Raw genomic sequence first — 13459 nt, 5'->3', positions numbered from 1 at the left:
GAGTACCATCGGCAGCCCCTCCACCGGCAGCCCCTTCCCACTAACCATAATGTAACGGCCTCCCACATCCGCAACTATTCTTCCCGCCTCGAATGACACTCGCTTATTGATCAGGATCTCGACCTCTCTCGTCTTAGAGTCCAGTCGCGAGTCAAACACCTGTCCGACCCATCCCTTCCTTAATCTAATCTGGTCAGTTACTCTAAGATGCATCTCCTGTAACATTGCCACATCCGCCTTCAATTCCCTCAAATGCGCGAACACGCGTGCCCTCTTAACCGGCCCATTTAGCCCTCTTACGTTCCATGTGGTCAGCCTGGTTGGGGGGGGTCTCCCGCCACACCGCCTCCGCCGATCAGCCATCCCCTTTCTTGGGCCAGTCTCCAGCTCGCGCCCCATGCATCTGCAGGCCCGCCTCCAGGCAGCCTCCGTCCCCGACCTCCCTCTTGTCCCCCAACAAAAGTCCCTCCCCCTGTCAACAGAACAGTCCCCCCCATCCCCCCGCCCCAGTAACAGCACTATGCAAACCACCCCCTTCAACAAGCATAACATTTGCTCACCCCCCACTGCGCTTCCGTGAGCCAGCCCGCCCAGCTAGCTTGGTAGCCCCACCCATGGCGCCAGACATTTTCCCACCTATTGTTCCCTCCCCCCTCCCCCGGCTCGGATACACATACCCAAAAGAAACAATCCCAACACAATTGCCCGAAAGAAACACAAAGGAAATCAAAAAGAAAACCCAACATTTAAAATTGCAGCATCAATGCAAATGCAAACTTTAACTCATACAAATATGCAGCAAGCCGCAAATCAATACAGAAGGTATTACAGACAGTGTCCAAAAACAACATTTTTTCTAACATGAACACCAGCTGACGCGGAAAATCCATCTCAAACACCTGTCTGCTGCCAGCCCTTTCCTTATAGCGAAGTCCATCGCTTCCTCGGGCGACTCAAAGTAAAAATGTTGCTCCTCATAAGTGACCCAAAGACGTACAGAATACAGCAGCCCAAACTTCACTTTCTTCTTGAAAAGGGTCGACTTTATCTGGAAGAACCCTGTTCTTCTCCTGGCCACATCCGCACTCAGATCCTGGTATATACGCAGGATGTTATTCTCCCACTTACAGCTCCGTGTCTGCCTGGCCCACCGTAAAATACACTCCTTGTCCAGGTACCTGTGGAATCTCACCACCATTGCCCTCGGGGTTTCCCACACATGGCTTCCTCGCGAGCGCTCTGTGAGCCCTGTCCACCTCCAAGGGTCAGGAGAACATCCCATTCCCCAGTAACTTCTCGAACATGCCCGTTATGTATGCCCATGCATCCGCTTCTTTGGACCTCTCCGGGAGACCAACGATTCTCAAGTTCTGCCGGCGAGACCTATTCTCTAGATCCTCCACCTTCTCCAGGAGTCTTTCCTGCTGGTCTCTCAGCATCCCCACCTCCAACTCCTCTGCTGTCTGATGTTCCTCCTGCTCAGTCAGTGCCTTCTCCACTTTCTGGATCGCCCGACCTTGAGCATCCAATCTATGTTCCAGCCACGCAATCGATTGCTTAATCTGGTCCAAGCATTCCTGTTTCTGCTAGGCGAAGCCCTCGTGTAGGAACTGCATCAGCTGCTCCGTCAACCGCTGGGTCGTCGAGCCAGCACTCCGCTCGTCCGCCATGCTTTCTCCCGCTGCAGCCTCAACCAAAGCCTTCTCTGTTCACCTATTTCGTCCTTTGCGAGCATTCCTGGTCCACTTCTCCATGCATTGATGTGGGATTCCTCTTCACAATTGAGTCCACCATCAATTTTCTGAGTTAAATCCGACAAAACATCGTGGGAAAAGGTCCAAAGGTCCGACCCGAGCGGGAGCCACCAAATGTGCGACCTACTCCTTCATAGCCGCCACCGGAAGTCACCCTCCCAGCTCTTCTATAGCACTCAGAAACTTGGATTATGTACAGATCCCACCAAAAGCCCCTGGAGAGGTACCATCAATGCTGTTGTTGAGGTGGATTCTCCGCATCAGCTGGCAGTTCAGGCATGCTTACCAGCGTTCTTGAAGGAACCAAGAGCACCAACATCGAGGCCATGATCATCCGAAACCAAGACCCTGGGTCGGACATGTGCTTGGGATGTCAGGGTCTCGACTGCCAAAGCAAATCCTCTTCACAGAGCTCGAGGAAGGCTCCCGATCGAGAGGAGGAAAAGTAAGTACTTCAAAGACACCCTGAAGGCTTACCTCAAGAAATGCAACATAGACATCAAAGCCTGGGAGACCCTTGCTCAGAGGAGGCCTACTTGGAGGAATCTCCTCATCGAAGGGACACAATTCTGACGGTAAGAGGAAGTCCAGCAAAGGAGTCCGGGAAAGGAATGTCCAGGACCTGGAGCCCAAGGATAATCCTACCTCCTGCGAAGTGTGAGGTCAGAAATGTGGCTCTATGAGGCTTCAGGTGGTGGCCATTGAGTGAGTGGTCACACATTTGGCAGCTCCTGCTCAAAGCGTTTTTTCATCATTTTCTCTGTGTACCGGGTGGATGTTTTGGTGGAAAATGGTGTAGAGGTGGAGGAAGAAAGTTATGCTCCACTGGTTTTGTCAGTGGATGGATTCGCGGACCAGAAGTTGGTCGAGAAAGAAGTTGCTGCGAGAGCAAGAAAGTCTCACACAGGAGAAGATGGCGGAGGGGAAGGGTCAGCCCAATAGTTGAAAGAACTTCTTGAACGACAAGTTTAGCCAGCAAAGAAGGGAGGCTCATGACGACCTGGCGAAGTGGGGATCAGTCGGGTGGTGCAAAGGCTAGAGGCCCAAAGCCAGGCAATCCAGAAAGTGGAGTAGACAGTCAGGGGAGCACGAGGAGCAGCTTACCTCGTTGGCGGCCGAGATTGGGATGATGCTGGGGACCCAGAAGTGACTAAAGGAAAAGCTGGAGGATCTGGAGAACCACTTCCGTAGACAAAATTTAAGAATTGTTGGGATGCCAGAGAGCATCGAGCAAGCGGACACTGGCTCATATGTAGCCAAAATGTGCAAGAAGTTCTCTGGGGATCTGGGGCCCTGCTAGTAAGGGGTGAGGGACAGGGGATATTCCCCCTATGTTATCAGAGCTTTGATATCCTCAATTTTGAAGAAGGATAAAGACCCAGAGCAGTGTGGATCCTTTCCAGCCCGATATCACTGCTGAACGTGGATGTCAAATTGTTTACAAACATCTTGGCCTCACAGATTGAGGACTGTATGCCAGGGATGATAGCGGAAGACCAGACGGCATTTGTAAAGGGGAGTCTGTCGGTTAATGTTCGGCAGTTGTTAATCGAGATAATGATGCCCCCGGAGAAACAGGAGGTGGAGGCGATGGTCGCTATGGATGAGGAGAAGGCATTCGACCGGGTGGAATGGGAGTATTTGGGGGAAGTGATGGGATGGTTTGGGTTCGGACAGGGGTTTATGGATTTGGTCCGGTTGCTGTACAGGCCGCCGGTAGCGAGTGTAAGGACGAATCGGATGAGTTTGGGGTCCTTCATACTACACTGGACACAAGGTAGGGGTACCCACTCTTCCCGTTGCTTTTTGCCTTGGCGATAGAGCCACTGGTAATGGCGTTCAGAGTGTCAGGGAGTCGGTGATGGATAGTGCGGGGCGTGGGGGAGGAACATAAGGTCTCGCTATATGCGGATGATCTGTTACATTACATATCAGATCCACTCGGAGGCATTGGGGGTATTATGAATATTTTGGAGGAAATTGGCCGGTTTTCGGATATTAGTTAAATATGGGAAAGAGTGAGGTATTCCCAATCCAGGCAAGGGTGCAAAAGAGGTGGTTGGGCGAGCTGCCGTTTGAAGTGGTGGGACGAGCTTTATTTCATTTTCCATTTCAGATATCTGGGCATCCAGGTGGCGCGGGGACGGGATAAAACAAAAATTGAATTTGGCATGGTTGGGGGAACAGATATGAACATAGAACCTACAGTGCAGAAGGAGGCCATTCAGCCCATCGAGCCTGCACCGACCCACTTGACCCTCACTTCCCCGTATCCACGTAACCCAATAACCCCATCTAACCTTTTTGGTCACTAAGGGCAATTTATCATGGCCAATCCACCTAACTTGCACGTCTTTGGACTGTGGGAGGAAACCGGAGAGCCCGGAGGAAACCCATGCAGAGATGGGGAGAACTCCGGGCTCTCCGCACATACTGTGAACCAGCGGGGAATCGAACCTGCGACCCTGGCGCTGTGAAGCCACAGTGCTATTCACTTGTGCTCTCGGACTGCCGACAGATATGGGGGATCTTCAAGAGTTGGGACGTGCTCCCGCTATCATTGGCGGAACAGGTGCAGACAGTGAAAATGACGGTACTCCCGAGGCTCTTAGTTGTTTTCCAGAACCTCCCGATCTTTGTTCCAAAGTCTTTCTTCAAGAAAATTAATGCTCTGATTTTGGGGGTGATGTGGGCAGGGCAATCTCCACAGGTAAAGAAGGTGCTGCTGGAGAGGGGGCGGTCGGGCCTTGCCAAATATAATGAACTACTACTGGGCAGCAAATATAGCCAGAGATAGCTTCTTGTCAGGCACAGTCTTGGGTACATTGACAGTGCCTCTGCCGTTCTCGCCGGCCAAGTACTCCACATGCCCCGTGGCGGTGGCGGCCCTGAGGGTGTAGCATCTGAGGTAGGAGGGTGCCTTGGTGTGGGCACCGATCTGCGGGAATCATAAATTTGCAGAGGAGCGCTTAGACGCGGGGTTTCGAGGGTGGCGGTGGGTGTGGATTGAGCAATTTGGGGACCATTTTCTGGGGAGCAGCTATTCTAGCTTAGAGGAATTGGAGGAGGAGTACGAGCTGCCCGGCGGAAACGGATTCCGGTACTTACATATGCGGGATTATATGAAGCAGGTGTCGTCCTTTCCTGAACTGCCACCCCAGGGCTGCAGGACAAGGTAGTATTGAAAGTAGAAGTAGGTGAGGGGAAGGTATCTGAGATATACAATGAGTTAATGGACTGGGAGGCCTGATAAGAGAAATTAAAAGCAAGTGGGAGGAGGAGTTGGGGGGGACGGGGGGAAATGGAGGCTAGAGTGTGGGAGGAGGCTTTGAGGACGGTGAACGCATCTTCCTCGTATTCAAGTTAGTATATAGGTCGCATATGATGGTAGCCAGGATGAGCAGTTCTTTGAGGGGATGGAGGACAGGTGCGGACGGTGTGCAAGGAGGCCTGCAAACCATGTTCGCATGTTTTGGGCATGTCTAATGCTGAGGGGGTTCTGGCAGGTATTTGTGGACATAATCTCCGAGGTGTTAAAGTTGAAGATGGCCCCAAGTCTAGAAGTAGCAATATTCGGAGTGACGGAAGACCCAGGAGTCCAGGGTGTGAGAGAGGCCGACGTCTTGGCCTTTTCCTCCCAGGTAGCCAGAGACGGATTTTGTTGGAATGGAGATATTCGGAGCCGCCGAAACCAGCGGTGTGGGTGAGCGACCTGGCGGAGTTCCTGCGGCTGGAAAAAGTTAAGGTTACCTCAAGAGGATCAGTGGATGGTTTTGCCTGGGGGTGGAAACTGTTTATCAGCTTCTTCAAGGGCAGTTAAGATGTCAGCAGAGGGGGTGTAGGGGAGGGGGGATAAAGGAGTTAAAATGGAGGGGAGCAGGATGGGCAGAAGGGAATGGCAGGGAGGGTGGGGCGGTTGGGTGTTATTTATTTATTTTATGAGGTTCTCTGTTTGTTCTCATTCTGGTTTTGGCTGTGTTCAATGTATGTACAAAATGCGTTAATAAAAAAAAAATGTTTAAATAAGGAAATGTGGCTCTCGGATTGGGCTCATCAGCCATCAAGGACACATAGAGAACCCATGAACACAGTTTTATAGTCAGACAATCATAATCATAAGTGAGTGATTGCCGAAGAAAAAAAGTCTCCATGCCTCACCATAATGTCCGGTACTCAATGAGGGTTAGAATCTTGTACAATCCTGTTTTCCATTGCTCCATCATTGGTAGCCACAGCTGTAGCTGTCAGGCTCTGAGCTCCAGATTCATTCTCTCGTCCTCGCCACCTCTCTCTGCAAAGTATTCCCAAAAATCTACCTTCTTGCGCAGTCTAAATGGCTTGCTAGTAAATGACACTCCTGGGAAGGTTCCTCCGTGTGTTTTACCACCATTTAAAGTTGCTGTTTAAATACAAGTTCTGACTGTTTTGAAAGAATTTTAAAAATTACAGAGCTGATATATGATTCTATCCCTGATTGCTCATTTCTCTGTAATCCTCTCTCTAGATGATAGATATTGGTTTGATATTCCATGAAGGCTCGTACTTCCGGGACATTTGGAACATTCTGGATTTTATTGTAGTGAGTGGGGCCCTGGTCGCATTTGCGTTCACGTAAGTGACTGATGGTAATCAAAATGTTGGATCAGGTTATGTTACATGCTGTTAATGCACAAGCTACAGCTGGAGGTGTTAAAGTGGGGGAGCAGTTAGATACAGAGTGACGTTCCATCTACACTGTCCCCATCATACACTCCCAGGACTAATACAGCAAGGGGTTAGATACAGAGTAAACACTCCAGAACAGTATCACTGAGATGATTTATTTCAATCAAATGTCTGTTCTTTTATTGATTTATTTTTAAATATTAAGTGTACACAATGGCTGTTGGGCTGATGGTCAAGAATCATTGAATCAGGTAATGCGAAGTAGGTGGACTGTGCAACGTGAGAATGGATGTGTCACCCAACCATTTGGCAGAGTGTGTTGATGGGGCAGGGGTATGATGTTGGTCATGTCATGGTGCAGCCAGGAAAATGTCCAGCCGATTTTGGCAACTGTTCAGAGGGGACTGCATGTGCATTGTCTTACTACTCACACTGCCACTTGTCTCTGTACATTACATGTGTTGTCATCTCTCTATTAATATGTACCTGGCTTGAAATACAATGACCTTACTAACCCTACACTCTTCTTTTCCCTCCTTTCTTCCATGACTCCTGCTTCACCTTCAAAAGGAATCTTGTCGGGTAATTATAATCCATTTCAGTCTTTGTCTCAGCTGGAGGGGTCCTCAGAGATTGACATCTGTTAACTGCTGGATTAGGATCCCATGACGTGGTGGTTGGGGAGTGTGTTGACCCATGTGGAATACACATATATGTTATTACCCATGTGATATACACCTGTGTTTAATACCCATGTGATGTATACCTGTGTTGAATACCCATGTGATATACATCTATGTTTTTTACGCTTATGACATTCATCTATGTTTACTACCCATGTGATATATACCTGAGTTTATTACCCATGGGACACATATCTGTGTTTATTACTCATGTGATATGCATCTGTGTTTAATAACCGTGTGACATATATCTGTGTTTATTGTCCATATGATATACATCTGTGTTTATTACTCGTGTGAGACACATCTGAGTTTATTGTCCATGTGATATACACCTGTATTTATTACCCTTGTGATATACATCTTTGTTTATTACCCATGTGATGTACATCTGTGTTTATTACCTGTGCGATATGCATCTGTGTTCATTATCCAAGTAATATACATTTGTGCTTATTGTCCATGTGATATACATCTGTGTTGATTATCTTTGTGATATACACCTGTCTGTTAATACCCATATAATATACACCTGCATGTTATTACCCATGTGTCATACACCTATTTGTTGTTACCCATGTGATAGGCACCTGTGTGTTTATTACCTATATGATACACACTTGTTTTTAATACCCATGCGATATATATGAATGTTTGTTACGCTTATATTCATCTATGTTTAATACCTATGTGATATACATCTGTGTTTATTACCTTTGTGATATACACCTGTGTGTTTATTACCCTTGTGAAAAACACATGGGTGTTATTACCCATGTGATAGACACCTAAGAACATAAGAACATAAGAACTAGGAGCAGGAGTAGGCCATCTGGCCCCTCGAGCCTGCTCCGCCATTCAATTAGATCATGGCTGATCTTTTGTGGACTCAGCTCCACTTTCCGGCCCGAACACCATAACCCTTAATCCCTTTATTCTTCAAAAAACTATCTATCTTTACCTTAAAAACATGTAATGAAGGAGCCTCAACTGCTTCACTGGGCAAGGAATTCCATAGATTCACAACCCTTTGGGTGAAGAAGTTCCTCCTAAACTCAGTCCTAAATCTACTTCCCCTTATTTTGAGGCTATGCCCCCTAGTTCTGCTGTCACCCGCCAGTGGAAACAACCTGCCCGCATCTATCCTATCTATTCCCTTCATAATTTTAAATGTTTCTATAAGATCCCCCCTCATCCTTCTAAATTCCAACGAGTACAGTCCCAGTCTACTCAACCTCTCCTCATAATCCAACCCCTTCAGCTCTGGGATTAACCTAGTGAAACTCCTCTGCACACCCTCCAGCGCCAGTACGTCCTTTCTCAAGTAAGGAGACCAAAACTGAACACAATACTCCAGGTGTGGCCGCACTAACACCTTATACAATTGCAACATAACCTCCCTAGTCTTAAACTCCATCCGTCTAGCAATGAAGGACAAAATTCCATTTGCCTTCTTAATCACCTGTTGCACTTGTAAACCAACCTTCTGTGACTCATGCACTAGCACACCCAAGTCTCTCTGAACAGCGGCATGCTTTAATATTTTATCGTTTAAATAATAATCCCGTTTGCTGTTATTCCTACCAAAATGGATAACCTCACATTTGTCAACATTGTATTCCATCTGCCAGACCCGAGCCCATTCACTTAACCTATCCAAATCCCTCTGCAGACTTCCAGTATCCTCTGCACTTTTCGCTTTACCACTCATCTTAGTGTCATCTGCAAACTTGGACACATTGCCCTTGGTCCCCAACTCCAAATCATCAATGTAAATTGTGAACAATTGTGGGCCCAACATGGATCCCTGAGGGACACCACTAGCTACTGATTGCCAACCAGAGAAACATCCATTTATCCCAACTCTTTGCTTTCTATTAATTAACCAATCCTCTATCCATGCTACTACTTTACCCCTAATGCCATGCATCTTTATCTTATGCAGCAACCTTTTGTGTGGCACCTTGTCAAAGGCTTTCTGGAAATCCAGATATACCACATCCATCGGCTCCCCGTTATCTACTGCACTGGTAATGTCCTCAAAAAATTCCACTAAATTAGTTAGGCATGGCCTGCCTTTAATGAACCCATGCTGCGTCTGCCCAATGGGACAATTTCTATCCAGATGCCTCGCAATTTCTTCCTTGCTGATAGATTCCAGCATCTTCCCTATTACCGAAGTTAAACTCACTGGCCTATAATTTCCTGCTTTCTGCCTACCTCCTTTTTTAAACAGTGGCGTCACGTTTGCTAATTTCCAATCCACCGGGACCACCCCAGAGTCTAGTGAATTTCGGTAAATTATCACTCGTGCATCTGCAATTTCCCTAGCCATCTCTTTTAGCACTCTGGGATGCATTCCATCAGGGCCAGGAGACTTGTCTACCTTTAGCCCCATTAGCTTGCCCATCACTCCCTCCTTAGTGATAACAATCCTCTCAAGGTCCTCACCTGTCATAGCCTCATTTCTATCAGTCGCTGGCATGTTATTTGTGTCTTCCACTGTGAAGACCGACCCAAAAAACCTGTTCAGTTCCTCAGCCATTTCCTCATTTCCCATTATTAAAACTCCCTTCTCATCCTCTAAAGGACCAATATTTACCTTAGCCACTCTTTTTTGTCTTATATATTTGTAAAAACTTTTACTGTCTGTTTTTATATTCTGAGCAAGTTTACTCTCATACTCTATCTTACTCTTCTTTATAGCTTTTTTAGTAGCTTTCTGTTGCCCCCTAAAGATTTCCCAGTCCTCTAATCTCCCAGCAATCTTTGCCACTTTATATGCTTTTTCCTTCAATTTGATACTCTCCCTTATTTCCTTACCCATGTGTTACTCAACTGGGTGTTATTACCCATGTGGCATACACCTGTGTTATTACCCATGTGATATACACCTGTGTGTTATTACACATGTGATATACATCTCAGTTTATTGTCCATTTAATATGTATCTGTGTTTATTGTCCATGCGATATGCAGCGTTGTTTATTACCTGTGTGATAAACATCTGTGTTTATTACTCGTGCAATATGCTCCTGTGTTGATTGTCCATGTGATATACATCTGTATCTATTGTCTATATGATATACACCTGTGTTTATTGTCCATGTGATATACATCTGTTTATTACCCATGTGAGGTACATCTGCATTTATTGTCCATGTGATATACATCTGTGTTTACTGTCCATGTGATATACATTTGTGTTTCTTATTCGTGTGAGATAGAACATAGAACAGTACAGCCAAGTACAGGCCCTTCAGCCCACAATGTTGTGCTGACCATTTATCCTGATCTAAAATCAACCTAACCTACACCCCTTCAATTTACTGATGCCCATGTGCCTGTCCAAGAGTCGCTTAAATGTCCCTAATGACTCTGACACCACCACCTCCGCTGGCAGTGCATTCCACGCACCCACCACTCTCTGTGTAAAGAACCGACCTCTGATATCTCCCCTATACCTTCCCTCAATCACCTGAAAACTATGATATGTCTATGTTTATTGCCCAAGTGATGTACACCTGTGTTAATTGTCCATTTGATTTACATCTGTGTTTACTGTCCATGTGATATACATCTGTGCTTATTGTCCATGTGATGTACATCTGTGTTTATTGTCTTTGTGATATACACCTGTGTGTTATTACCCATATAATATACATGTGTGTGTTGCTACCCATGTGGCATGAACCTATGTGTTATTACCCATGTGATAGACACCTGTGCGCTTATTACCCATGTGATACAACACCTGTGTGTTATTAACCATATGGCACACACCTGTGTGTTTTTACCCATGTGGCATACACCTATGTGTTATTACCCTTTGTATACACCTGTGTGTTTATTACCCGTGTCATATACAACTGTGTGTTATTACCAATGTGATTATACATCTGTTTATTGTCCATGTGATATACATCTGTGTTTATTGTCCATGTGATATACATCTTTGTTTATCACCCATGTGATATGCACCTGTATCTATTGTCCATGTGATATACATCAGTGTCTATTGTCCATGTGATATACATCTGTGTTTATTACCCATGTGAGGTACATCTGCATTTATTGTCCATGTGATATACATCTGTGTTAATTACTCGTGTGAGATAGAACATAGAACAGTACAGCACAGTACAGGCCCTTCAGCCCACAATGTTGTGCTGATCATTTATCCTAATCTAAGATCAACCTAACCTACATCCCTTCAATTTACTGCTGTCCATGTGCCTGACCAAGATTTGCGTATATGTCCCTAATGACTCTCACTCCTCCACGTCCGCTGGCAGTGCATTCCACACACCCACCACTCTCTGTGTAAAGAACCGATCTCTGACATCTCCCCTATACCTTCCCCCAATCACCATAAAACCATATGCCCTGTGTTTATTGTCCATGTAATGTGCACCTGTGTTTATTGTTCATGTGATATACATCTGTGTTTATTGTCCATGTGATATACATCTGTGTGTTATTACCCATATAATATACACATGTATGTTACTACCCATGTGGTATACACATGTGTGTTATTACCCATGTGCTATACATCTGTGTATAATATACACGTGATTATACATCTGTGTTTGATACCCATGTAATATAAATCTGTGTTTAATACCCATGTGATATACACATGTGTTTAATGCCCATGTGATATTCATCTATGTTTATTATGCTTATGGCATTCATCTATGTTTACTACCCATGTGATATATACCTGTGTTTATTACCTATGGGACATATATCTGTGTTTGTTACTCATGTGCTATACATCTGTGTTTAATACCCATGTGATATATATCTGTGTTTATGGTACATCTGTGTTTATTACCCATGTGAGGTCCATCTGCATTTATTGTCCATGTGATATTGTCCCTGTGTTTATTGTCCAAGTGACCAAGTGATATACACCTGTGTTTATTACCGTTGTGATAATACATCTGTGTTTATTATTTGTGTGAGATACATCTGTTTATTACCTTTGTGACATACATCTTTCTTTATTACCCATGTAATATATATCTGTGTTTATTACCCATGTGATATGCAGTTGTGTTTATTGTCCATGTGATATTCATCTGTGTTTATGGTCCATGTGATATACATCTGTGTTCACTACTCATGTGAGATACGTCTGTGTTTATTGTCCATGTGATATTCATCTGTGTTTATGGTCCATGTGATATACATCTGTGTTCACTACTCATGTGAGATACGTCTGTGTTTATTGTCCATGTGATATACATCTGCGTTTATTACCCTTGTGATATACATCTTTGTTTATTACCCGTGTGATATATATCTGTATTTATTGTTCTTGTGATATACATCTGTGTTTATTATCCTTGTGATGTACATCTTTGTTTATTATCGTGTGATACATATCTATATTCATTGTCCTTGTGATATACATCTGTGTTTATTACCCGTGTGAGATATGTCTATGTTTATTACCCGTGTGAGATATGTCTATGTTTCTTACCCGTGTGAGATATAAGAACATAAGAACTAGGAGCAGGAGTAGGCCATCTGGCCCCTCGAGCCTGCTCCGCCATTCAATGAAATCATGGCTGATCTTTTGTGGACTCAGCTCCACTTTCCGGCCCGAACACCATAACCCTTAATTCCTTTATTCTTCAAAAAACTATCTATCTTTACCTTAAAAACATGTAATGAAGGAGCCTCAACTGCTTCACTGGGCAAGGAATTCCATAGATTCACAACCCTTTGGGTGAAGAAGTTCCTCCTAAACTCAGTCCTAAATCTACTTCCCCTTATTTTGAGGCTATGTCCCCTCGTTCTGCTTTCACCCGCCAGTGGAAACAGCCTGCCGCATCTATCCTATCTATTCCCTTCATAATTTTAAATGTTTCTATAAGATCCCCCCTCATCCTTCTAAATTCCAACGAGTACAGTCCCAGTCTACTCAACCTCTCCTCATAATCCAACCCCTTCAGCTCTGGGATTAACCTAGTGAATCTCCTCTGTGTTTATTGTCCATGTGATATACACTTGCGTTTATTGTCCACATGATATACACCTTCATTTATTGTCCATGTGATATACATCTGTGTTTATTGTCCATGTGATATACATTTATGTTTACTACCCGTATGATGTACATCTCTGATTATTACCTCTGTGGTCTATATCTTTATTTATTACTCATGTTACATATGTATTAATTACCCATGTGATGTATATGTACATTACCCATAGAACATAGAACAGTACAGCACAGAACAGGCCCTTCGGCCCTCGATGTTGTGCCGAGCAATGATCACCCCACTCAAACCCACGCATCCACCCCATACCCGCAACCCAACAACTCCCCCCCCTTAACCTTAG

General features: G+C 45.0%; 1 protein-coding gene across 1 annotated transcript in view; it reads left to right on the top strand.

Moving 5' to 3' along the window:
- The window catches only part of LOC119964246 (probable voltage-dependent R-type calcium channel subunit alpha-1E), a 1062240-nt gene that overhangs the window by 878977 nt on the left and 169804 nt on the right, over positions 1-13459 (top strand). Inside the window, exons 25-26 of the mRNA XM_038793526.1 lie at positions 6259-6365; positions 6990-7001. Of these exons, the coding sequence (XP_038649454.1) occupies positions 6259-6365; positions 6990-7001 (119 nt within the window). The remainder of the gene's footprint in view (positions 1-6258; positions 6366-6989; positions 7002-13459) is intronic.

This window comes from Scyliorhinus canicula, chromosome 4, assembly GCF_902713615.1.
Source record: "Scyliorhinus canicula chromosome 4, sScyCan1.1, whole genome shotgun sequence".
In the NCBI taxonomy this organism is placed as follows: domain Eukaryota; kingdom Metazoa; phylum Chordata; class Chondrichthyes; order Carcharhiniformes; family Scyliorhinidae; genus Scyliorhinus; species Scyliorhinus canicula.
This window is presented reverse-complemented; position numbering and strand designations above follow the sequence as displayed.